General features: G+C 41.1%; 1 protein-coding gene across 1 annotated transcript in view; it reads right to left on the bottom strand.

Moving 5' to 3' along the window:
- Positions 1 to 27,959, bottom strand: part of PTPRT (protein tyrosine phosphatase receptor type T) — a 439,432-nt gene that overhangs the window by 244,404 nt on the left and 167,069 nt on the right. The window contains exons 4-6 of the mRNA XM_041478701.1: positions 25,858 to 25,939; positions 22,645 to 22,760; positions 19,750 to 19,924 (exon numbers count right to left, since the gene is read on the bottom strand). Coding sequence (XP_041334635.1) covers positions 19,750 to 19,924; positions 22,645 to 22,760; positions 25,858 to 25,939 — 373 coding nt within the window. The remainder of the gene's footprint in view (positions 1 to 19,749; positions 19,925 to 22,644; positions 22,761 to 25,857; positions 25,940 to 27,959) is intronic.

Here is a 27,959-nt window from a genome sequence, read left to right as displayed (position 1 = left end):
TCACTTGGCAATTCTTAGTGAGGAATACTCCTTCAGAGAGAAAAATCATTATGGAATCATGGAATATCCTGGGCTGGGAGGGACCCCCAGGATCACCAGCCCAGCCCCAGCCCTGCCCAGACCCCCCCACAACCCCACCCTGGGCACCCCTGGCAGCGCTGTCCCAGCGCTCCTGGAGCTCTGGCAGCCTCGGGGCCGTGCCCATTCCCTGGGGGGAAAAAAGCCCAATTTTTGGAATCAAAGTTCCTTTCCTTTCCTAGTGAATACACAAGAAAGGGAGTGGACAGATGCAAAAATGAGCATAACACATAGAAAATCTGTTTGGCCAAACAAGCTCATTCATCATGGTGGTAGAGCAGGTTCACATTCTTCCTCAAGTGCTAAGAAAACTGGGAGACACTGCATCTTCAAATTTCCTCATCAGTTCCAAATTTGCTAGCCGTGTATTTTCTCAAAGCATCGTACACATGGATGTGGTGAAGGCTCTTCATGAAAAAAAAAACCCCTACATCTGGTTCAATGCAATCAAATCAATGAAAAATCAAACAAAAATTCTAAAATTATGCATTTTTAGCTACTAAAAAGCTTTTCAGCTTTTGCAAGGACATTCATAGCCCAACGTTTCTTCTTTGAAACAGATGGCAGTGATGTTTACTGTGGGTTCTTTTGCACCACAAATCCACAAAGAAAAAGCTGTTTTCAAGAAGTTTCTTTTTAACCACTGAATTGTAAAGTGTCTTGCACTAAAATAATCTTTGTTGCCATGTTCCAAATGATCATCTGAAAAATGAACTGGTTTTGACATGTCCAAAACCTGCACTCCCTGGGGTTTAAAATCATGAAATGCTTTTGTTTACTAATTACATTTGAAATCACTGGGATTTTTTCAACTGATAAATAAAACACTAATTGGCTACAACTGATGTGATCTCCAGATATCCCAGGCACTGTGCTAATCATCTGCTTGTCCTTTACTTGGAAAAACTGAATTCAAGCCTCCTTTTCAGCCCAGCAGTTTTAGCCCATGGCTTGATGATACAGGAACAGGCAGCAATATTCATCTAAAAAATGCCTCCTTTTGGGTCACCCACTCCACAGAAACTTTGAGATTCAGGTAGAGATATAATGGCTTATTTTTGCACAAGTTGTGGCAGGGGAAAGGAACTTATTCTTCCCTCACACAGTTAATCATATGACTGCACAAAGCTCCAGACAGAGTAATTCCTCCCTAAGGACATCGAGGACTCTCAGCTCCAAGTCTCATCCTTTTATCCCTGAATTAGAAACCTATTTCCTGGTCAGGATAGGGGAACAGCATCCAAGCACAGTGAAGTAGGAAGAACTGGGAAACAAAGGAGAGATTAGGATAGGATAGGATAGGATAGGATAGGATAGGATAGGATAGGATAGGATAGGATAGGATAAGATAGGATAGGATAGGTAGAGTGGGAAATTGTGGTTTGGTGGATGGGCAAAAGAGTACAAGAAAGGGTGGATTTAAGTGCACAGACAGTAGGAATGGCCACCACTCCTGCAGATGGTAGAAGGTGACAACTGACAGCAAAATTTGAAAAATCTAACCAAGTCCTCTGACATTTTTTAAGGTCTCACTCCAAACCAACCCTCAGTGCAAATGAACCACAGAAAACTAAACAAAAAAGTGAATTTTCCTGTTACCACAGGGGTAGGGAATGCCTGAGCCACATATTCAAAAAAATCATCCACGTGTGTTGTTGCTGCACTGGGTTACCTGCTGGGATCACAGAGCAATGTATTTGATATTTGTATTTGTATTTGATATAGCAGATATTTGACCAGCACCTTTGTGTACATCCCATAAAATTTTGTTTTCTTCCTGAATATTGACTTCAGGTAAGACTTACCACTCCATATCCTTCATTATTTTATTCCTTTAATTACATTCAAATTTTTTAACTTTCCTGAAAATAGAATCCAGTAGAGTTTTGCTGAATGCATTTCTTTTTTTTTTGTCTCTCCATGGGATGTTTCCAAACAGGAAATACACATGGATGTATACACACCTGCAATAGAAAACAGGCTGCAGACTCTCCCAAGGTATCAGACAACTCCTTTAACATGAATTGTTTGAGGTGTAATTTCAGGTAAGTGATCCTAACATGCTGGCACGTTTTATGCCATTGGCCTCAGGGCCTCAATCACAGTCATTTAGTTAAATATCACATTAAGTCCCCTGGGTTCAGTTCTTCACAAAGGCTAACAAATAGAGGCTTAGAGTGCATGTTTGCTCTCGCACATGATAGAGAGCATGGCAGGATCTCCCTGTGCTTGTACTCCTGGTTACTGCAACCACTGCCCTAAATACACTATGATTTAAAGTTTACCCTGGCATAGAACTACAGCCACTCTAGGAATAATCAGAAATAATCATATGAAGTGATCTCAAGTACTGCTATTTTGAGCATTCGTTTAGTAGCCTCAGAGAGCAAGTCCTCAGTCACTTCTACAGACAAAGAAAAGCAGGAGTCTGGAGTGCTCCAAGGAAGGTCTGCTCTGCTCAGCTCTGGGCACTCAGCTCTGGCAGGTGGATGTCTCATTTTGCCAACTAACAAGCAAACTTCTGTTTGTTTGGAGAATTGCAATCACTGCCACAATTGCTGCCTTTTACTTTGTCTCCCATCTCCATCTATTTACAGAAGTTCAGCAAATACCCAGTTTGATTCTCTGCTGTGCACACAAAAGCACTTTTTTCCTTTCAGGAGCCCTAAAGACCCTACCTGGAGATGTCCAAAGAATCTGGATGTGGCACTCAGTGCTCTGGGGTGTGTGACACAGTGGGGATTGGGCACAGGCTGGGCTTGGCGACCCTGGGGGGCTTTTCCAACCAGAATGATTCTCTTTAACTATGACAAGCTTTGTTTGAACAACCATGAGGTTATTCAATATATATATAACCTGGGAGAAAACAGAAGGAAGAGCTCAGTGTTCTGTTCCTTCACCAGCACAAGGCTCCAGCAGCCAATCCCTACACACACAGTCCAGCTCTGGCAAGTATAGCTGTCTTTTTCTCCTAAAATGAGCTTCTAGGATAAGCAAAGCCTGGTGGTGTCTGCAGGGGTCAACGGGACTAGAAGAACACGGTGATGTAATCAAAGCTGTGCCACTCTGATGCTTTTGTGCTTTGTTCAGGTACAGAGCTGGGCTTTGTTTTGGTTTGTGTCACTTAAACACATTTTGTCACAAAGCACTTCACAGTTTGATAATAAAAGTTGACCCATTTCTCCCCAAGGATATAAACACAGTATCTCACACATCCAACAACAAGCTGAACTTCTTTTTGCTCTTGGTTTGTGACACAACCTCCTGGAACATTGGTTTGGTTAACAGACACAAATGGTTAGAGAAAGAACATGGTAGATACTGCAGCCTAATGAAGAAACTTTAGGCTATTCTATGTTTTACAAAGAATATTAATATTAAATTTTGAAATAAACTGCCTTTCCTCTTCTGCTTTCCACAAAAACACATCTAAAGCCACACATATCAATAGTGCAGCCTCCATACAAGGACTCACACTGCTGGAATTGCAAATAAACCTCCACTACTGTGGAATAACCCTATCAATGCAGGTGTCTTACTGGCCAATTATTAGTCATTTCCTCCATTCCCGTCCACCAGAATTACCTACTGTATTTTCTCCTGTTCAGATTGAAAACAGGATAAATATATGCTGCAGGAGCCAGAGGGCCATTTGTCTGATCTTACTGACAGAAGTTTGATTGATGCAAGGGAAATAATCACCTCACCTGCAGGAAAACATTTAGATGTGGGCAGAGGTGTCTGTGAGTGGATAACGTTATAGCTGTCACTCCAGCTGCTGCCCTGGAGAGCAGCTAATGAGAAAGGCAAGGAACAGGTGCCTATAAAAATCTCAGAGCTGACACAAATACCTACAGTGGTTTTACCCAAGACAGAATCCTCGCTTTTTTACAGCTTTTCAAGCAGGCAGCAGAGTGCATACCACTGAGTGCAATAAATACAGGAGGCTGCTAATTTACTGTACGCGGCCATTTGAAATGGCTTTCATTAGAACACCTCCCCAGCTGCCCAGTATGAACCTCAGGAGGCTGTTTCTTTATGCTCTCAAGTGGTATTCAGGTCATGCTTTGTGTTAGAAAGTTTATTTTCGTGTAGTTCCTGGCAGCATCATTGTGGAAGCCATGCCCAGCTACACAGCAAGTCCATTGCTGATTATTATTTATATAATTTCTTTTTTCCTGCTCAAACCTCAGATAAATCTGATACATCTGTGCCACTCATTCCTGCTTTTGAAGCAGAAATATAACTCTGCTAAACCTCTACAACATCCCCCACCCCAAAAATCCCAGGAGTAAAATGCAGGCTCTTAAAGTAAGTTCATCTGCCAGAGAGTAAAGATGGCTCTGAGGCTCCTTAAACTTCAGAGAGTTAAGCAAATCCTATGAGCACACAGTGTAAAAATATTCTGGGGTGTTTTTCATGTGCTTAGAGGTCACAGACACTCTGTGGTTTACATATGTCTATTCATACGCCAGCTGGGATGGTGAGCACTGAGTTGTGTTTTCCAAGTAAATACATCTGTTCAGCTCTTCCTCCTCCCAGTTTCACTCCATGTGATTATCTCCTAGCTGGAACAACCAGGGAGGCTCTGTCTAAGCACTGTGAGCCACAGAAGAAGCCCTCACATTTAAGGTCAGGTTGTGGGTTCACTTACCCCAAATGATCAAGGCAAACTTGACAGATAAAAAAAAAAATCAACTCACAGCTAAGGCTGGCAACCTACTGAAACGTAAGCAACAAAAATAAAACTTAAATGATAAAAACAGAGCCTTTGCTAAGCATCAGTAAATTCTGGATGTAAAAATACCCAATCAAACCAAACAAAAACCCAAGATGTTAACCAGAAGGGATCACTCTGGCTGGGAGCCTGTGGTAATCACATATCCTCTGAGCAGAGAGAGACACAGCTCTCCCAGGATTTTCCTGGGAAGCTGTGAGGAAGCTCAGAGAAAGAATTAAAACAATTACTATCTCAATCTCTGGACCTGGCAGGCAATCCCTGTTTGTCAAAGATGTTTACAAGAAGGAGCTGTCCCTTCTTGACCAACAGGGGAGAGAAAATTCCTAAAGGCCAATCAGGTCTTAGGTCCACCATTGTTTCTATAAGAACTGTGAATTTCTAATAATAAAATGCCTTTTCATGCCTTCTGATGATGGAGTCTCTGTATCACATTTGTCTGTCCCCTTTGGTGATAATTGGTGACAGCTCTGGTGACAGGAGCCCTCCCTCTCGCTGCCCACATTAAAAAAAAAAAAATATAGGGTTGAAGAAAACTTCAGGATTTGGTCCAAAAATTCCCCACAGCTCCCATAAAAAGTCAGCAATAGTAGTACAAGCAGCCTAGTAATCTAATGTCCCAGATAGAGCAGGCAGACACACCAAAAGTGCCTGATAATAGTTAAGGTGAATCTTTCTTTACCACTCAATAGTTCTCTTTTTATTTCAGGTTTTTATGATACAGAGAGTTTCACAATACCCTGCAGACCACAACACTCCTTCCAGCCTTCCCTCTCCTGGGCTGTATCTCTGTTTATTTCCAGTTTAAAACTCAGCCTTGAAACATACTTCTTGATTTAGGCTGTTCCCTCAGAGAGACTCCACAGTATTACACCAAAAGATCAGATGTTTCTTTTTTCACAAAATGCATTTTGAGGCAGTAATAAATGCTAGAAATTCCAATATGCTGCACAGTGTGCTGTTCACCCTGAGAGCTGCAATGATGGGTGGTAGGTGCTGGGATTTCACAAAAAGCATTCCAGAGCCTGCGAGAAACTGGGGAGAATTGAAACCACCATTCATTATTCCTGAAAAAAGGGAAAGCAAAAGGGTGGGAGAGAGAGCACCAAACCAAATCTGAGACTCATTTTCTCCAAAAGAATATGTACAATGGCCAGAGCAGCAGCTCAGCTCACTGCTGGTGACAGTCTGGTTGCCAGATCTCAGAATACTTTCTGTGCTTTATTCCTGTCAGAGTTAAAAGGCAGAAATATGGAGAGAAATAGAAGGAATTCTGAAAAAAAAAAATACTACAATCCCACTGCAAATCTGGGAGTTTCACCTCCTGGATAAATTCCTGAAGTCCGCAGCACTTGCTGAGGAGCTGAGAACAAAGGCGACAGGGCTGGAGCTCAGAGCTCTCAGAACAGCAAGGTCACTCACACAACATCCTTTCATTCACCCTCCATTTTTGCTGGACAGTTGTGTTGATAAAACAGCACAGCACTCCCAAGGCACTCATGTACAGATCCAAAGGCTTGCCACAGTAGGTGCAGCAGGAGTCCCCATGTTTCCTCAAAATACCCAAAATTTAACATGCCAGGGCGCTCATTTTGGGGCTGTGGAACAAGTTCAGCCCTCATGGAGTGCAGGGTTAGAAACGTGGTGCAGGAGCACAGACAAAAATCCCGCATGTCCCAGCTGAGAAAGCTTTTCTGTGGCACAGAAATTCCTTTCTGGGGTGGGCTCCGGGGATTTCTTTTTGGGACTGACACCAAAAGGGTTTGATTAATAATAATGTTACACTTAACCACACCTGAACTGAAAACTAGTGACTTCCATCCAGTCTCCATTAGTTATTTGTGAGGTCTCCAGGATACTCTCTCAATAATTCATGTATTATTTGTTACTGTTTGATGCAGAAGTTCACCATGTAGGCAATGATCTCCTGTCACTTGAAACTCTGATCATGGAACAAGTGCTTTTCCTTGACCATGCAGGACATGTTTATAGTGCCTTTCCTTGTCTCTGCTGAAGAGGTTTGTGTTAGAATTGGGGAAAGAAATATTAATAAAATCCATGTGCTTAGAGGTTTCCCCATTCCACAGCGAGAAAGAGAACAAAGCTGGTAAGGAAACGTCTTCATTGTGGAAACAAAAGAAAATATTTCATAAAAATACCTGAAAGTCCAGATTGATATATTTTCCCCAGAACTGACAGCAGTTCTTCAACAGAACAAGGGACCTTGTGAAGACAATTAAGACACATAAATTAACCAAAGAAAGCCAAGATTGTGATCAATACAGGTTCACATTCAACACTTCAAGATTGATTATATTTAGAAGAAAGGCTTAAGATCTGTTAGCTGCAAAAGCTGGAAACATCCCACTCAAATAAGGTATAGATGCTACACAGGGAAGATAATTAAGTATTTAAAGAGCTTATCTAAGGCTGGTGAGATTTTCTATAATTTAAAACCTTTCAATCACTATCTTTTTTGAAGACTCCTCTGCTTTATTTACACAGCAGTGCTCATGATGCAGGAATGACTTGTGAGTTCTGTGGCCTGCATTTTACAAAATGTCGAATGAGATTAAACATTTTTTTCTTCCTGTCATGACAGCTGTAATTGAAGTGAGATATATGAAAAATAATAAAACTTCCTTATGACTGTAGAGCTGCTACACCTGAGGCTGAGCTACACAGAAAATTCTCATCCTCTCTGTTGAAAGTAATCCTGGAAGAGAGAATAGCCTAGTCCCTAATGAAACTACCACACCTCTAATGAAGGCTATTAAAATTCCCTTTTTGCTCAGGAAACACCAATAATCCCACTCTAAAGACTATAACATTACTGTGATTCCATAAAGATGAGATATAAAGACATTATGGTGATTTTGAGGATAATTCAATACCAGAATGATTTTCCTTAGTCTCCTTGACTAAATGCAGTGTCAACTAATGCTGAATCAAGTCCCACTGGACAGGCTTTGAGAGGACCATGCATGTGGGGAAAAAGTTCTGTCTTGAAGACAAAAAATGTATTTTTCCTAATCACTCCATTTTAAATCCTGTAAGAGAAAAATAATGAAACAGTCTTAAGGAATCCTGGTGGCTATATATATATATATATAATTGTATATAAAATACTTGTTTATGACAAGACTTCAATTCTCAAGAGCAGTTCAGTTTTTGACTACAACAATGAGCATAAAACCTTCCACAAGCAGAGTGATTGCTGCATGCTCTGAATGGCCTCACCAAAATGCAAATAAATCAAGGTACCAAAATTCTGGGTCATCCTTGAAGCACCATATTCTTGACACAAGTGAAACCAAATTATCTACAAGGCTCCTCAAGTAGAGCACAGGTGAGGTTAACTAAAAGGGAGGTGGGAGAAAACAATGTAAGAGCAAGCACAAAAGTGTTTATATTTAGAGTTTGAACCTCAGAATCATGGGAAATAGTGATAAATCACTATGTGATGAGCAATCTGGGTCAGAAGACTCAGTAATACCCCATTGCTGATCAAAAGGCAGCAGGATATGGTCAGCAGTGTTCACAAGGGTCAATCAAAAAGTCAGCAGCAGCAGCAGCAAAAGAGGGTTTTGTGTAACGTGAAGGAAAGAAAAGAGAAAATTGTAGAAGTAATCCAAACTTCTTCCATTTTAATTTGTGTCTGTACCCTGCTGAGGGAACAAACAGTTTGTAAGTTGTAGTCTGTCATGTAAGTCAGTAGTAGCTGCAGGGTAACAAATAGGACAGTAAAGCATATGCAAAGTCTGATTTATGGGATCCAAACAGAGAGAGCCCGAGTCTTGCAGCTATTTGCATCTTCCTCACATGCAAACAAGCACTGATGGAAAGTTTCCTGCTGAGAAAGAGAGAGACAAGAGATGCACTGGAGAGAAACCTGGTAAGAAAATCCATTTTTGCTGGACAGTTGTGTTGATAAAACAGCACAGCACTCCCAAGGCACTCATGTACAGATCCAAAGGCTTGCCACAGTAGGTGCAGCAGGAGTCCCCATGTTTCCTCAAAATACCCAAAATTTAACATGCCAGGGCACTCATTTTGGGGCTGTGGAACAAGTTCAGCCCTCATGGAGTGCAGGGTTAGAAACGTGGTGCAGGAGCACAGACAAAAATCCCGCATGTCCCAGCTGAGAAAGCTTTTCTGTGGCACAGAAATTCCTTTCTGGGGTGGGCTCCGGGGATTTCTTTTTGGGACTGACACCAAAAGGGTTTGATTAATAATAATGTTACACTTAACCACACCTGAACTGAAAACTAGTGACTTCCATCCAGTCTCCATTAGTTATTTGTGAGGTCTCCAGGATACTCTCTCAATAATTCATGTATTATTTGTTACTGTTTGATGCAGAAGTTCACCATGTAGGCAATGATCTCCTGTCGCTTGAAACTCTGATCATGGAACAAGTGCTTTTCCTTGACCATGCAGGACACGTTTATAGTGCCTTTCCTTGTCTCTGCTGAAGAGGTTTGTGTTAGAATTGGGGAAAGAAATATTAATAAAATCCATGTGCTTAGAGGTTTCCCCATTCCACAGCGAGAAAGAGAACAAAGCTGGTAAGGAAACGTCTTCATTGTGGAAACAAAAGAAAATATTTCATAAAAATACCTGAAAGTCCAGATTGATATATTTTCCCCAGAACTGACAGCAGTTCTTCAACAGAACAAGGGACCTTGTGAAGACAATTAAGACACATAAATTAACCAAAGAAAGCCAAGATTGTGATCAATACAGGTTCACATTCAACACTTCAAGACTGATTATATTTAGAAGAAAGGCTTAAGATCTGTTAGCTGCAAAAGCTGGAAACATCCCACTCAAATAAGGTATAGATGCTACACAGGGAAGATAATTAAGTATTTAAAGAGCTTATCTAAGGCTGGTGAGATTTTCTATAATTTAAAACCTTTCAATCACTATCTTTTTTGAAGACTCCTCTGCTTTATTTACACAGCAGTGCTCATGATGCAGGAATGACTTGTGAGTTCTGTGGCCTGCATTTTACAAAATGTCGAATGAGATTAAACATTTTTTTCTTCCTGTCATGACAGCTGTAATTGAAGTGAGATATATGAAAAATAATAAAACTTCCTTATGACTGTAGAGCTGCTACACCTGAGGCTGAGCTACACAGAAAATTCTCATCCTCTCTGTTGAAAGTAATCCTGGAAGAGAGAATAGCCTAGTCCCTAATGAAACTACCACACCTCTAATGAAGGCTATTAAAATTCCCTTTTTGCTCAGGAAACACCAATAATCCCACTCTAAAGACTATAACATTACTGTGATTCCATAAAGATGAGATATAAAGACATTATGGTGATTTTGAGGATAATTCAATACCAGAATGATTTTCCTTAGTCTCCTTGACTAAATGCAGTGTCAACTAATGCTGAATCAAGTCCCACTGGACAGGCTTTGAGAGGACCATGCATGTGGGGAAAAAGTTCTGTCTTGAAGACAAAAAATGTATTTTTCCTAATCACTCCATTTTAAATCCTGTAAGAGAAAAATAATGAAACAGTCTTAAGGAATCCTGGTGGCTATATATATATATATATATAATTGTATATAAAATACTTGTTTATGACAAGACTTCAATTCTCAAGAGCAGTTCAGTTTTTGACTACAACAATGAGCATAAAACCTTCCACAAGCAGAGTGATTGCTGCATGCTCTGAATGGCCTCACCAAAATGCAAATAAATCAAGGTACCAAAATTCTGGGTCATCCTTGAAGCACCATATTCTTGACACAAGTGAAACCAAATTATCTACAAGGCTCCTCAAGTAGAGCACAGGTGAGGTTAACTAAAAGGGAGGTGGGAGAAAACAATGTAAGAGCAAGCACAAAAGTGTTTATATTTAGAGTTTGAACCTCAGAATCATGGGAAATAGTGATAAATCACTATGTGATGAGCAATCTGGGTCAGAAGACTCAGTAATACCCCATTGCTGATCAAAAGGCAGCAGGATATGGTCAGCAGTGTTCACAAGGGTCAATCAAAAAGTCAGCAGCAGCAGCAGCAAAAGAGGGTTTTGTGTAACGTGAAGGAAAGAAAAGAGAAAATTGTAGAAGTAATCCAAACTTCTTCCATTTTAATTTGTGTCTGTACCCTGCTGAGGGAACAAACAGTTTGTAAGTTGTAGTCTGTCATGTAAGTCAGTAGTAGCTGCAGGGTAACAAATAGGACAGTAAAGCATATGCAAAGTCTGATTTATGGGATCCAAACAGAGAGAGCCCGAGTCTTGCAGCTATTTGCATCTTCCTCACATGCAAACAAGCACTGATGGAAAGTTTCCTGCTGAGAAAGAGAGAGGCAAGAGATGCACTGGAAAGAAACCTGGTAAGAAAAAAAAAAAGGAGAAAGAGGACTGGAATAATTTCTTTAGACAGGGATTTTGTGTGTCTTGGCACCAGAGCACAGCACAATCACAGAATGACAGAAGGGTTTGGGTTGGAAGGAACCTTAAAATTCACCTCATTCCAACCCCCTGCCATGGCAGGGACACCTTCCACTGTCCCAGGGTGCTCCAAGCTCCATCCAGCCTGGCCTTGGACACTTCCAGGGATCCAGGGGCAGCCACAGCTGCTCTGGGCACCCTGTGCCAGGGCCTCAGCACACTCTGAGTAAAGAATTTCATCCCAGAATCTAATCTAAATCTCTTCTCTCTTAGTTTGAAACTATTCCTGCTCATCTTGAAGGTGTAATAGTGCAGCTGTTCAACAGGCGGTGTGGACATTTGGGAGCTAGGAAACATCATATTATGGGTTTTTGTTCTCAGATTCCTAGACCAATTAATAAAATAGTTGCAGGGCTTGCTGTAACCATAATCCCATTGCTCAGCAGGTTTCTGGTCTTAGATCTTAAGCATCTTTAGAAGTCACAGCTGGACAGGGGTGATGGGGAGGGTGTGACCTGAAGCAGTCTCCCAGTACCAGAGGAGGTATTCACCATGGCACAATATCAGCACATCAGAGCAAAGCTGGAAAGCAGTGCAACAGGTTTGAGGGGCTGGTTCTATGAGAAGAGTATTTTATCAGCTTGCAGCTGAATGGATGCTGGGAAATTATTTACTTTGAAAAATGAAGCATTCTTCAGTTGGGTAGAGATGGAAAAGGAGGGCTGCAACATCTCCTCTCCAAGCTGCAGTTCTGGCTGTTTCCTGGTCTCACAATCTCAGTGAATTAACTTCTAAGTGATCATTCTTTCCTTAACACTGCAACAGGCTCTTCAATCTCTTCATTCAGACAGGACAAATGCAAACATCATCTGCTCCCTGGAGTTCAGTCACACTGGCTCGGAAAGCAAACCAGCTCAGCTCCAGCATTCCGAGCTAAATGCTATGCAAACATTAAAAATCCCATTCACCTGAATTCCTGACACAAACACCTGCAATGATCTCCATTCAGCACCACTGACAAACTCCAAAAGCCTTCTGCCAGCTCCCAGATTGGAAGCTAAGAAGATTCTGGAGCTGCCTTAATGCCAGTATCCTTAGCCCCATCATCAGTCAAGTGTTTACAGAGCTCCCATCATTTGTTTCCTCATGAACTTTCAACCTTTTTTACTTCAGGATTAGAGGCTCAGCTTGTAAATGCCAACCTCTAAACCCGCAGAGGAGTTGAAACTTCCAGAGTCTGTAGTGTTGTGTTGGCAGGAGGGAGAAGAGTGTGTGTGGCACCCAGACCTGCAATCTCTGATGGCTGAACACCCACAAGAAGAGATTGTTTAAGGAAGAGTTAAACATCACCACAATCCAAAGTGCTCCGAGATGTACAAAACAAAAGAAAGCTAAGCTAAGCTAAGTCAGGGCAATGTTAAGAAACAACAAATAATTTAAACTGTTTTATATCTTGCCTTGCAGTTTGTTTAAAAACAATAAAAATAAACTCTGGGCATATGTTTCACACATTCTAAGAAACCCAACCGTGCACTGTGCAGACTCACAGGGTGCTGCCAGCAGAAAATGAACACTCAAATCCAAGAAAAGACAGCTGGGAATTCATCAGCACCTGGCTCAGGGCAGAAGTTGGCCCTTCCACAGGTGATGTTCAACTTCTTAGTTCGGTGTCCTACACCAAATGCAGGATTTTGCACAAAGCCTGTTAGCTGGAGGAAATACTGCATGCCTGAAAGAGATCAGTATCTGAGCTTCTTTAGCACCTGGTGCTGCAAAATATTTTTGAAAGTTCCAGTAACCACATTGGCTTTAGTTATTTGCGTCTACAGAAACAGTTTTCTCTTTTCTTTGGAAATTAATTGGTTTTTCCCACACACATTGGATCTACAGGTCACACTGTATTGCAAATACACCCTTTTTTTGCAGGTTTATTATTAAAGATTCTCATAACAATAATCTATTCTTACTAAGAAATGTGGCTTGAATTTCACATCAAGTAAAACATTACTTTTTGGGAGGTTTTTTTGTTGTTGGTGGTTTTTTTGGTTGTTTTGTTTTGTTTTTGGTTTTTGGTTTTTTTCCTGCTGCAAAATACGTAGATTTTGTTGCAAAAGGGGTACCCCTGCCCTGCTGAGATAACAGCTCATGCTCAACAATTACATCCCATAAGTGCCCAAATCTGCCTAAAATATCCCAGAATCTTCACCAATGTCCACAATGGTGACAGATGACACTTCAAGGGAGTTTTCTTTAATGGAAAGCAGTTAACAGCATTGTAACCACAGGGTGGATAAATTAGGAAGAGCTTTAGATCTTATTTTTCAGGAGAAGCCCATTAATAACTTCCCTACAATTTTAAGCAGGCAGAGGAAGGATGAGCAAAAGAGAGTTAACAATGAATGTGACTCATCTTTCTTGCTAAGTCTTTAAGTTCAGTCATAAGCAAAAAAATAAGTGTAATTTTGAATTTTAATGTCACATGAGCATCATTAACAATCAATTTGCATGAAAATCTGTACTTTAAAAAGGAACAAAGAATGAAAAGCTGCCAGGTTTGTTTGATAATGCCACGTATCTGCTGGTCATTCACTGCAAGGACACTTCCAGGTACCAAAGGCAGAGGGCTGTGTTCTTGATAGTTTATGTTCTTTTCTGAGCATCAACAGTCCTGAGTTAATCTCTATGCAGTTGCCTTAAACCTCCTTAATAATTCTAAATAGAAACTAAAAAGTTTGCATGTATATCATATATTTAGTGGTGTGATAGGAGAGCCATTATCATTTCCCATGTTGTTAGAAACAAGGTCAAGTTTAAACCCTGAGTACTCCCTGCTCATCTTTCACAGGAACCAAAAAGGCTGCTGAAGAGAGAAACAAAAAAACAAAAAACCAAAAAAAAACAAAAAAAAAAAAAAAAAAAAAAAAAAAAAAAAACAAAACAAAAAAAAAAGTTGGGAAAAATATATATTAAATATATATTAGTTTATGGACTTGTCTTGTATCCCTGGTGGCTTTGTATTCCTTCTGAATGTGTTTGTTTACACATATAAACATATTTCTTGTTGATTAATATGAACAAGAGAAACCAGCAAACATATTCTGGACCATTACTGCAGGTCTGTGTGGCACTGGATGCAATGCTGACAACTGGATCCTTTCTATAAACTGCACATTTATCTCTCCTCAAGGAAATGGCTTCATTTCCCAGCTCTGTTTTGGAAGTTAAACATAAGGAGAAGGAAATATTTCCTTTTGAGAGGACTCATGTTTCATACTACTGAAAATCTACAGTACAACAGCTTTGTCTTCCATCTCCTTCATTGGCTTCACAGCTATGAAGTTGGATGGAAAGAAGAGAAATTGGAGTGCTTGTACTTTCTTTGCCTCCTCTTTTCTTACCACACACCCACCCCATGATTAAAACTGAGTTAAAGCAACAGCTACTGAGCTGCACTGAATTAAACAGAGCAGTGACAAGTTCAGGTAATTACCAGCTAACACCAACAAAGGGATTGTTACATTTCCTACGCCAGTATGACTGCAAAGAAATAAAGGAAGAAGTGGCTTTTCCAGACACTCTATTAATGACAGAGCCACTCTTCCTCATTCAGATATTTCACAGGCAGCACAAACAGCCTGGATGCACCTCCCAGGCTGGGTGTAGTGCTCAGAGCTGCATCATTAGGTGTTTTAGCAGATGTGAACTCAGCTTCTCACAGCACAGCACAGCACTGGACACCGACTGTACTTGTGCAATCTGGGGGGAAACAGGCAAAGAGGGAGCAGGCAGCCCGAGGGAACGCTCATTATCAGTGTCCTGACTCTGCTGGGAGCACCAGCCAGGGACTGACTCCTGCTCACAGGCTGATAGCTTTGAGGGCCTTGATTAATGTGCAAAACTCAGGCAGATGAATTCAGACGTGCCCAGAAACTTCTGTGATCTGGATGAACCTGATAAATTCAGATAGAAATCTTCACATCTGCCAGCTGCTTATTAATGCACAAGGGGAAAATGGTTTTTTTTAGCAGTAAAATCTAAATCAGACGTGCCACAGCTGAGCTTGGCTCCCAAAGAGTTCTAAGGGACAGAGGGACGTGGTCTTCCAGCCACCCTGATGGGAAAAGAGGACAGTTCCAATACTGAACCTACTTTTCATATCCACACCCCATCTCCTGGGTGAAGTATGGGGACCTGAGCATCACCAGCAGAGGTTATATTACCCCATGATGGCAAGGATGTTGTGTCCATTTTAATGAGCACATTTGGCATTAATATCTCAGGGTATAGAACTATCTGTGTATCAGGCATGAAAATATTAAAAAAAAACCCCAAAAAGCAAAAAACCCCAAAATCCCAAACAAACAAACAAAACCCAGCCAACCAACAAAAAAAAAAAAAAAACAAAAAAAAAAAACCAAAAAAGGAACCAAAAAAACCAATACAGAAAATATTTAAAGGGTCTTTTTCATATTCATCACATCACATCTCATCTCTCCATAACAGCTCCATAGGAAGTGAAAAACTTTGCAGTTGGTGAGTCTCCCCTATGATTACATGGAACTATCTCTTTATCCCAGGAGCACATTCCAGAGTGTGTTACACACACATGGATCACACACTTCCATACCCACACCGAACTTTTTGTTTGCAAGGAAATCAATGGAGAGCCTGATGTGACATTTCTAGAACCAGCTCCAGCCCAAGATCAGCCTCAGGTCAAGAACAAAGATGTTTTCATTTCTTATGACTTTTAAGCTCCAGAAAATTCTTTCTCCTAGTGGGACTTCCTGCTGTTGGATATTTAACTGAAACTATTCTGGAGTCAGCTCTAGTAATAAATACTGAGAGACCAAAGTACCTGTAGAGCTTTTTCTTGATGAGTCTGTCTTAGAACTGTAAATCTGAAATTTTTCACAGTGTATTTCATACTGGAGAAGATTCCACGTAAGGATTTATTTAAATAGGAAATTATTTATCATGTTTTTCACACCTGAGTATCTCAACTCCAGCAATTTGACAGGTTTTTTTTGATTCAGTTCATTGTTTAGTGCATTTGTCTATGTTGTTTTCCTTTGTTTTGTGGTTTGGGGTTACTTTTATTTTGTAAATTCTGGTGCCTGCTTTTAGGAAGAGACTCAATCACTCGAGCAGATTTCAGTGTGTACCTGGTGAGTTAATAAACAGATGGTGGAATTACAGTGACGAGCATCACACCAGAAAATACCCAGAGAGAGAAAGATAAACAGCTCTGACAAGGAGCCCACCTCTCCCTCTGGTATCACTCATGACATCAGCTCCTCCTGTGACTCACAAAAGTCTGATAAAAGCAAAAGTGAGCTGTCCCAGATATCACAGTGATGACAGCAAGGCTCTCAGGTAAGAGACAGGGTATTTTTTCCAGCCAAACACTTTGAAAATCAACTAAGACAAAATTGAAGAGAGCTAGAACATCTCCTTGGAGGTCTGTGGAGAGGCTGGGCTGAGGCTCAAGAGGCTCCTCCTACCCCTGGAGCAGCAGAACAGACCCCACAAAAATCCAAGGAGCCTTGAAAGGATGTTAAGGTAGCAACAGGTAGCAGGAAACTCATTTTGAGAGGCTTCTGGAGAGTGAAAACCTCAGAAAAACTGGCTCATAAAAATAGGATATAGATGCTGTAATATTCCCTGTTTATCAGCTCTGATATATTGAGTGATTAATTTGGACATCCAGAGTACCTGAAAGGGATCAAGGAATAAAAAACCAACAGCAAACGGTCTTCCATACACCCCCACAGAGTTTAAAATGTTATCCACAGCCTTACCTAATGTGACAAGTGTCCTGGAAGGACACCAGCATTAATACAGACCTTAAATAATGAAATTCTAGCCCATTTCCACAGTATTTTAAACAATCTTTATACAAGCAAGGCTTACATTTTGTTCAGAATACGAGGAACTGCCACACAGCTTTTACTTAAAAGAAAATTACAGGCAGGAAATGTTCCATTCAGGTGTGAGCAGTGTAGTGAGACAGAGAATCTCTGGGGTTTTTTTAAACTGCCCTGTACAAAATTGTATTAAATTACTATATGTGAGAGAGAAGAAATAGAGAAGAGCTATTTCCACTGGAGCACCAAAGGATGGCAAGGGGGGCAGATGGAAATGATAGGCTTTTCTGGCCTGGCTATTATGATTGGAGAGTGCAAAGAGAAGAATAAATGTATTGTCATTTATTCCAGCCAGAAGACAGAGAAGCATTAGTACACGCAGCAAATAGCTGCCTAGAGAACAGCATTTTCACAGGATTACAAATGTATCTCCTGCCACTAAACATACCAGAATAATTTGGAACTAATACTGTTATATTCCTTTGTATAAAATTGCCAGTAATTTCTTTTAAATAATACATTGCTCATAGTGAAGGTGCCCACAGACAATCAAGGTGGTGTGTTTAATTTCACTGATCATTCCGTTTGCTGAAACAGGTATTTACTGTCCAATTTAGGGTTTAGGAGTATGCACATTTCAAAGCAAAACTTCTCTTTTGATATCTACCAAACTTTTTTATTCAATATTGAGAAATGTAAACTACTTTCTGTTCTAAATACTCCAATAAAACTTATTATGCATAGAGAAGCAAACAGATCTTTCAATTAAAAAGATTACATAGACACACTTTTAAATCTTAATCTTTGTTGAAGAAACACCCTTTGATTTTATGTTCCTCTGATCAAGAGAAAGCACGTGAGAAGCAGAGGTTTAGCTTGGATTTAGCAGGTTTAGGAGCAGGACTATCAATTGTGCAAAATCTCAATTACAGGCTAGTTGAATGTATGCTCAAGTACATTATTACAATTCAATAATCATCTCTTCAAAATTAAACAATTCCAATTTGCTTTCATTTCCGCCTGTGCACATGAATTACAAATTTGCTATTATTCACACTAAAATTAGTCAGGCTGTTTGGAAGCCCGATGTGTCACAGGGTGGCACCAAACTGACCTCAAATGAACCACTTAACCTCACCTGCTTCCTAATCAGGGATGAAGAGCAGGATGGGACCTTCCCACAACACTTTGATCCTGTTAAAGTTCCTTCCAGGTGGGTGCATTGCTGAGCAATCCAGCAGTGAAGCCATCAACAACTTTCCTGTGGACATCCAGCCACTCATGGTTTTAATTTATTCTTCTATATTTTTTTCCTTGTTTGTATCAACAAACATGAAGTTCTCAAGCTGCACCAAGGGAAACACCAAGGGTTGGGTATTGGGAAAAAGTTTTTTACGGAAAAATGATAAAGCTCTGGCATGGCTGCCCGGGGAGGTGGTGCAGTCCCCATCCCTGGGTGTGTTTAACAAAGCCTGGATGTGGCACTGGGTGCCAGGGTTTAGTTGGGGTGCTGGGGCTGGGTTGGACACGATGATCTTGGAGGTCTCTTCCAACCTGCTCTTTCTGTGAATTCCAGGTACAGAACTGAGCCAGGAATGGTCTGACAGCTGCTTGCCCTGGAAAGCTGCTTTCCCTCTGTTTAGCTGTCGTACAATCCTAGGTGTGCCACTCCTGGCAGCTCAATCCCCTTTTAATCGTGAGTTAATTCCCCCAGATTTGAACAAGATACAAGATCACCTGGTGGGAATGAAAAGCACTTGGCATCCAGCACAAGCATTCTCCTCGTGATCTGTGTGGTCCAAACATCTGCACCACACAACACTCCAAGGCACAACAAAGGCATCTGATCACCGAAGGACAGATAGTTGGCAGAAAGCAGAACAGTGGACAACCAGATCTCGTTTTACAGCTGTCCTCTGTTTTCATACCCTCCATTTAAATCAGTAAATTACACCCTGTGAGCAGACCCAGACTTCAAATTCCTCTCACCCCAACACAGAGTACCTCAGGAACAACCCAGCCACCATCTGAACTCACCACCTAAGAGTCGGTGAGCACTCCTGTGGTGCAGCTCAAGGTAGGTTTAAAAAATAAATAGATAAATATGAACCTAGCATAGAGGATAGCACTTCACCACCTGCCTCAGGAAGGTGAGATTAAGACACACCTTGCATGTGTCTGGCTCTTGAATCATGGTAATTAATATGGCTAAAATCCAAACACCCTTCAAGAACTACTGATGCTTCTACTCTGGACTTCAGGGCGTCAGCAGAATCAATCCCAGCATTTACTGCCAGCAGCCTTGAACAGTCTCTGCTGACATGCAATGCTCCACCACAAGATTATTTCTGCCTGATAAAATACTGGAAAGGAAAGCAGCTCGTGAAGCTGATTGACAGCCAAACTATTCAGCTGACTACAGTAAAAGTCTCCATAGCCACCATACTTTACTACAAAACTTTACAAAGAGGGCTGTGTCCAAAGCTTTAATTCAAACACTCAAGATACCAACTTAAACTCACATCACTTTCACCCTTTCTCCTTATTTTAACACGAACTAAAGAAGGTCCGACAGAATGCCAGTTTTTACAGACAGTTATCCCCCAGGAGGAGACACTCCTTGTGCATGAATATGCTTTGCTGCTCCTACCTTTGACGATGAGCTCGGCGTAGTTGGAGACGCCGGAGCCGCCGTCGGAGCGGATGACGCAGCGGTACTTGCTGATGCTGCGCTGCGACGTGTCGGCCACGCTGACCGTGGCTGAGAAGCGCCTGTGGTTGACCACTCGAGTGACCATCAGGGCTGTGTCCCTCCCGTTCCACTGCTGCAGAGGCAGAGAGAAATAATGCCGTGATGGAGACAGGTAGGTTATGCGTTGGTGCGTCTGTGTGTAAGTCGCTCCTTGGGGTGCTTAACATGGTCGGAGCTCCGTGTTCATGTTTTGGGAGAGGTTTTGGACAAGCACGGCTTTTCAAGGGAAGAATTCAGCCATTCCCTCAGGAAATCCACAGGGCTGTGTGAGCTGGGCTCTAAATATTTTTATACATAGGTGAGGGTGGGCAGGCCCTGGCACAGGGTGCCCAGAGCAGCTGTGGCTGCCCCTGGATCCCTGGCAGTGTCCCAGGCCTGGTTGGATAGGGCTTGGAGCAGCCTGGGATAGTGGAAGGTGTCCCTGCCATGGCAGGGGTGGCACTGGATGAGCTTTAAGGTCCCTTTCAACCCAAACCTGTGATTCTATGATATATTTAAGTTTGTATTTCTATTAAATATTTGAGATATATTTGGGTTTTTGGTGTGTTCTAAGGATGCAAAGAGGGTAAAGTGTCTGGCAGGAACTCATATGAGGGGCAGGACACTGAGGACACTTGGCTTGGTCAGAGTAGGAACTCTGTGACAGGGACAGGACCCAAGAAATGCCTGGAGCTGTGCCAGAGAGGGTCAGGCTGGAGATCAGGGAAAGGTTCTTCCCCAGAGGTGCTGGCACTGCCCAGGCTCCCCAGGGAATGGGCATGGCCCCGAGGCTGCCAGAGCTCCAGGAGCGCTGGGACAGCGCTGCCAGGGGTGCCCAGGGTGGGGTTGTTGGGGGGTCTGGGCAGGGCTGGGGCTGGGCTGGTGATCCTGGGGGTCCCTCCCAGCTCAGGACATTCCATGATTTTAAGATTAGTTCCTGCAAAGGCTGCAGAGGGGCAGCTCTGACTGCCACTGCGCAGTTCCACCCACTGTAATTAGAGGTCCGTCTTGGATGTGAAAACACAACAGCTGAAGGCTTTGTGTTCACCTGGAAAACACTACAAATTAACAGATTCTGTAAATTTAGCCTTTTCAGCTGCAAAACTCTGATTCTGGACCAATTTAAATAAATTGATTGGATGAGCAGACATCCTTGTATATCCAACATTCCCCAATAAACCTCTCTACCAATGCCAGTCCACATTTTTCCAGCTGGAAAAGGGACAGGTGAAGAATTAGCCAGAAATTGTTCTTCACAGTATAAACACCTCAACTTGCTCATTTGTCCAGTTTATTAGGAATTTTAAAGAAAGCACATTGCTATTTTGGCAGTTTCCACTAAACAGTTATTAGGGGTGTTTCCAAGGCTATTTTCATTAAATGTTGCAGTTTTAGAGAATGGAAAGCAGGTTTTCATTAACAATAGCAATTCTTTCCTCCCCAACTCTACTTCTCACAGGCAAAGGTTCATATTGCTGCAGGTCAGAATTGTTTTCACACACATCTAATTGTAACTGGGGAAATATTTTAACGAAAGAACCAAAAAAAAGATAAAATAAGTCAAAAATGTATCTCAGTGAGTGCTAGACATACACCATAGGTAAATAAATTTAAGTTAAAAATGTAATTTTTAGAACAGCTGTGATGAGACCATAGTCACTGAATATAAAATCATTTTTATATAATGCCAACAACATGTCTCACCAACTTAAGCCTTTTTCCCAGTACTATTTTTAATTTTTATGATTAGATATGCCAGTTCCTTGATTTAAGCTAGATTTGAAAATGTTATTTTAAAATTTTATTAAAATGCCTGAAGTCAATTATAAAATTTGATAAAACCTGATTATTTTACTACAAAGGCTCTTCCTGTCTGCCCCTGATGTTACAGCTACAGCGTGATCAAAACCTCAGTGACATCCATCCCAAGCTGAGAATAAAACTTTTGGACTGGCTTTAGTGTTCTCCAAATTATGTTGGTCCTGTGCACATGCAACAAGAATCCTCTCGATTTCTTTAGAAGTAAAACATTTAGGAACTCAACAATTTTAAAAGCTTCTGGAATGGTAATGCTGGGTGTTCATATATCAGAGAAATTCAAGGGGCAGGAGAAATTATCGTGTCCTTCACTGGAAAACACACAACCCACGTGCTGATGTTGGGAGTTGTCAATTCTAACACTGACAGTGAATTCCCAAGGTTTTTCCCGCACCCACCAGAAGAGCAGGACCCAGACAAGTTTGATCAGTAGGCTGCAAGTAAGACATCCAGTGAGGGAATGTTTTGGTCTTTCAGTGAGTAGGATTTGCCTATTTTACCCACCCAGGTAAGTAATTTCAGACCTTGGAGATTTCCTTCTTAACAATTATCACTAACTCCAGGCTGAGAACATTTTTAGGGTGAAAGGAAAGCAGATGGCATAATAAAGCAGAAGAGAACTGTTCCACTTCCTCTCTCTTCTGCTTTATGGCTGAGTGTATACAGGTACGTGGGCATTTGTTTGAAACCAGAATTTTGCTGTCACTGCCCATTTTTTCCTTTTTCTGTCTCCTAATTCCATGCTTTGTCACCTCAACTCTCACCTATAAGTAAACTACGGCAATTCTTCCAAGGATCTTGATGAAAACATTTTGTTTCACCACCAATCTTTCTCTAGCTATTTATTTCACTTGCAAAAGCAAAGAAAGCCCCAAATTAACCACAAAAAAAAAAAAAAAAAAAAAAAAAAAAAAAAAAAAAAAAAAAAAAAAAAAACAACAGGGCATTTTTTTTCCGGGGGAAGAAGAACACCAAACCAGCAGGGCATTGCTTTACCTGGAGCCAGAGCTTGTCGTGCTGTGACCACTTCCCGCCGGCGATGCACTGGAAGGTGGCGTTCTGCCCCACATTCACCTCCACGTTCTGCAGCCGCAGGAAATGCGGGGCTTTTCCTGACAAAAGAGGATTGCAAGGGTAGAGCCAGGCAGGAACCACCCGTGCTGCACCCACCCAGACACCCAGCAAAGCCTTTGCAAAAGTGCCTTTGCAAAACAAAGCTGCCCTTGGATGTTTAACTGCTCCCTGCAGGGGGAAGTGGTGATGGAGCTGGGAAAAGGTGGCCTGAGGGATCTTAGAGAGCCCTGGCACCCCTGAAAATACAGATTTGGATCAAATCACAAGTTCATGGTCACTAGCACAATTCCTTATTGCCTGCTATAAAGAGTAATTGAGTCATCTCTTCTTTTCAGAAAACTATGATTCTAAAAAGGTCAAAAAAAGTCAAATGCTTTTGTGCTTGTCAAGCATGACTGACCCAAACCCCATTTTCACAAGAGTCTTTTATTCTTTTTCTTTTCTTGACTATCAAATATGTCCTAGACCTTTAGAACAATGCATCATCAATATCAAATCAGATATTAAATGAAATATTCATTTAACTGACAGTATTGTACCACTGGTTTAGTTTAAGATCACTGATATCAATGTTTTGCTGACAATAAATTCAGCATTAGTTCAAAATTAAACCAGTGATATTAAAAATGCAGACATCATTTTTTTTTTCAAAAAGAAACTAGATGAGAGGATATCTTCTTGATTAAATATCAGACTGACTTAGGTCTTTATTTAACTAAAAGTATAAACAAGATTACCGCAGCAAATGCAACATCTTTAAGTGAACTATTTTTTTTGCAGGGCTTCAGAAAATGGTTTGTGCACCATTTGAAAAATTTTAGTATGATACTCTGAAAAAACTTACACCTAAAAAGTCAGTGTTTTTCAACAATATCTACACATTTTCTAGAATGATTAGACACTGAAATACATCATTTCAGAGGACAATATGACTTCCCTTCTGTTGGAAGAAACAGCTTTAAAGGGAAGTGGGCATCTGTGGCCGTGCATGGCTGAAACTTGATGTACAAGTGTTTGACACATGAACAGGGAACACATGTTCATGCACCATGTCAAATGTTTTTATCTGCTCCTGTGCCCCATCCAGCACAGCTCACTGACAGCTCCTGAAGGACAGGGACTCTGTACCGTCCTGCTTTGGGGGCAGCAGGAATTTGCATCAAGGTTTACTGGAAAACTCCCTCTGGGTGACATTCAGAACATTCTACAGGGTATTTCAGGATAATTCTAACATTTATGCCTGCAGTCTAAAATGTGCAGCTGTAAGTCAGCTACAAATACGAAGGTGTGGAGTCCCACCAATGCCAACATCCTGGTCCTTGGGTCTGCCCAGCCTCTGGAGCATGGGTTGTGCTGTGATGGCAAGGGCTCGTGCACACAGAGCCAATGAGCTTTTAGCATAAGGAAAATGGATATTCCAGTGTATTGCTTCACAAGACAAAGGAAAACAAGAGGCATCACCAGCAGTACATTTCTTTTTCTGTATTACTGTGTCATTAGGGGCATTTCACTGCTTTTTGCTGACTTTGGTTTGCCTACCTTTGTCACCTGTGAAGGTAAAGCAGAAATGAAGAAATAAGACCAATGATTTCAGTAACCTCCAGGGCCACCAGGAGCTTCACAGTCCCCGTGTTTTGATTTACAACAATTGTAAAAGGAATCTGAGGGGCAAAGGCTGTACAAGGAAAGGGAACACGTGGGTGACGTTCACCCTGGTGACTGACACTGCTGAACAACAAAAGCAGCACTGGGAATCAGACAGGAGCAGCATTTACAGACACTGCAAAGAACTGCAGCTTGTAATGAGCTCTGTATACTGGGGGCTGCAAACAGGTTGAGAAAAAACCCCAACTAACCAACTCTGTTTCAAACATTGTGTTGCTGAGTCACCAAGAATGCATTTAATTTTGACAAGGACATGTACATACTTGAAGAAATGGATTCAAAATCAGTTTACTTAATTAATCAGGGATACAACACAGCATCATGCCTAACTGCTTTAAATCCCATCATTTTCTTGTTGAGGCTCTGCCCCAGGGTTTGTTTAGTGGCCTCTATCCCAGTGAAGGGAGCAGCAATCACCCAACACACTGTGGAAGGCACAGACCATTTGGGGATTTGTCTGGATGCTGCCAGTTATCAGCAACATCTGGTTAATACAGACTGTAAGTATTCCTTAATGAAGTAAATGCACCCAAAGGCCTGAGCAATGAGCACATGGTAAATACAAATATAATTTACTTAAGCTGCAATTAAGCATACTGCAGTTATCAGAAATGTCCTGTTAAACTTGAGCAGAACCATGTCTGTCACATTGAATGGCAGATGTTCTTTGACATTCTGATCACAGCAAAAACAGCTGATTTCACTCCATCTATAAGATCCATCATTTTTTTGTGAGCAGCTGTCACTGACTTACTGAAACCATGAGCCAGAAAAAGGGGCTGTTAAAGAAGATCTTTACATGCAACTGTACATTACATCCATAAAATATGCAAAGTCCTCAAGCCCCACTTGAAGGTGGGTAAAGGAGCCAAACAAGTTCAGACTCAAAGACTGTGGCACAATGCTTCTTTAAACATAAAGAAGTAAATATATCTCATCTTATTGTTGTGTCTGCAATAGAAGAAATGCAGCACTAACATTTTTTAATAGTGTGAAGAACCTGCATTAGCTTCTACTCCTGTATATGTGCAGTGTCTGAATAAGATTAATTTTTGATACATTCACAGCTTTCTGAGCAGGTCTAGTATGTTGAAACCAACCTTTGGGACAGGCCTCTTACCAAGGAAACACTGAAACAATTTGTTTGGTTGTTCTTTTCAGAAGTTAACCACACTGGTTATTATGAGAAGCATTTTAGATTGTTTTCTACAGCAATAAGATTAAGAAACACTAAAGCCATCAGTTTACTAGCAAGTAAAGAAGAGAGAATTCCACTAGCCATAAACTGAGAGCAGCTTTGCTTTTGTACAACTTGCAAAAGTAGGTAATTAAGCAAGGCTGACTGTCCTTAGGGGTCTTGGTGGGAGACAAGACATTTTAGTGCTGACCCAACTGGGCAAATCTCTCCTTTAGACTACAAACTATGGCTTAAACCACATTGGTACAGTCAGAAAAATAAAGAGTGCTCACTGCAGGGATGGGCGAGGACTCTGACTTCATCCACAGCTATGTACCCAGGGTGTCCTTTCAAAGAGACAGATTCAAATATCACCTGAAATATAAAAGAAAAAAAAATTCTGAGAAAGAACATTTACATCAGTAATTTCAGCAGTCACCACATTCTGCTGTTATTACAAGTCTGAGTCATTCAAGGCATTTTGTCAACAATGAAGGGATACCAGGGCAATTCAGTGTGTGAATGCAACACCAAATCTGTTGGGGAAGCAAAACAGAGGATTAGAGCAACATTCAATAGGATTAAAGCCAGCTCTGTGCATCTCTGATTTGGAAAAGCAATATGTGCCCTGGCTGTACACACCTATATTCTCTTAAGCACCAGTCCAAGAACATTAGGTGGATAATAATTTGATATCTTGTTCTCAGTATGCCTTGGAAGATTGGAGAAAGCACTACAGTTGGAGAAAGCACTACAGTTCTCTCCCTGAATCAGTGACCATGCATTCCAGCCATTTGCAACTTCTAAAATTCACTACTAGAACAGAGAGTTAACTATTTAAAACCAGTTTTCAACAGTTCTTTTTGTTCTAAAGAAGAGCTGGCATTCCCAGCCTGTCACTGTTCAGCCTCTTCTGTATCTCCTTCATCAAAAGATTTAATACAGTAAAAGGTTCAACTGTCCAAATATTGCCCTGGATGAAAATAGACCAGAAATATCCTTCCTAACTACAGAATTGCTGATGTTCCTTTTTCTTTGCATTTGGGCTTCCAGAACACGGTTTCTTATGTTTTCATGACTTCCTAAGAACTCTTCCCCTAATTCAAAACACAATCAGATGTGAGATCTCCTGAAGTAGACCCATAAGGAAAAAAAGGCATAAAAACAGACAAACTTCCCAAAAACCTTACTTCCGGGTCAAACCATGACACAAAGCTAAGAAAAGCTCAGGTGCTAATAATGCATAGAAAAAAAGTTCTCCTCCAGAGGGGACTGGACAACTATTAGGCTGCCCAGGAAATACGAGGAAGAAGCAAGCCACTGGAAGATAAAATAATCCAAAAACCATTAGCAACTGTTTTGTGCTATCAAGGTCCTTGATAGGCTTTTTAGGGACTGTATAAAATAAGAGTATAAAATAAGAGTCTTTAGTATGGAAATTATAATTACTTTAGCAATTAAATATCATTCATGATAAAAATTACATTTACTGGGAAGGTCATGCAAGGCTCTACTGCAACTCCCTTCAGACCTGAATTCAAGTGCAACATTACAGCTACAAAATCTTATTTCAGTTTTCCATTTGTGAAAAGTCATAAGCCACAACAAAGTAATTCTCAATTATCTGCAAGTCAAGAACTTGATAAGTTCTCCAAGGCATTGGCATCAGGTATGAGTGGATGGCAAAAGTAAGCACAAAACACAGAGAATTGGCTTTGGTTAATCTCCAACATGTGCAGGGTCTTTAATGCAACGCAATACAACCTAATAATAACCAACTCAGCCTCTAAAAAATCCCTGTCTACTGGTGCAGAATCCACTGAGTAGAGGACTCCTCTCAATTCAAGCAATATTGTTTGACTGTTTTATCCTGTTCTGCTTTACATTCAGATATTCCTAGTGCTTTCCCAGTTCAAACTTACACATTATTGTCTTTTTGTGTATTTTGAAGTGTCTCATCCCTATCAAAGTGAGAAGCACAGAAGCACACAGGCTTTCCTGAAAACTGGGAATTGTGCCCCAACATGGGAAAAAGGCAGGGATAAATGTTTATGGGGCCCATTTCTGCAAATCTCATGCTCAGTATCACTCATGTCCTTTTGAGTTCAGCTGGAAATGCAGCATGATTGTTGAGACAGGCAAAGCTTTGTAATAAATAATGCTTTGCATTTCAAGAATTCCATAGAAATTAATACAGTTGACAAAATACAAAGCTTCACTTTTCAAAAAGCATTCTTAAATGCTCCTGAGGTCTGCAAATACAAAGTCATTTCATGTTTCCTTCCCACGGAACAAGCCCCCGTTGCAGCGCTGTGATTTACCAACAATATCTGTGTTAGCAGCCTGGCCCAGCTCATCTGTTGTGCTACAACACTTTTCTCCAGGCATGGATCAA

Source organism: Pyrgilauda ruficollis, unplaced genomic scaffold (genome assembly GCF_017590135.1).
Source record: "Pyrgilauda ruficollis isolate IOZ18807 unplaced genomic scaffold, ASM1759013v1 scaffold46, whole genome shotgun sequence".
NCBI lineage: Eukaryota > Metazoa > Chordata > Aves > Passeriformes > Passeridae > Pyrgilauda > Pyrgilauda ruficollis.
Note: the sequence above shows the minus strand (reverse complement) of the source record. Positions and strands in the feature narration are given on the sequence as shown.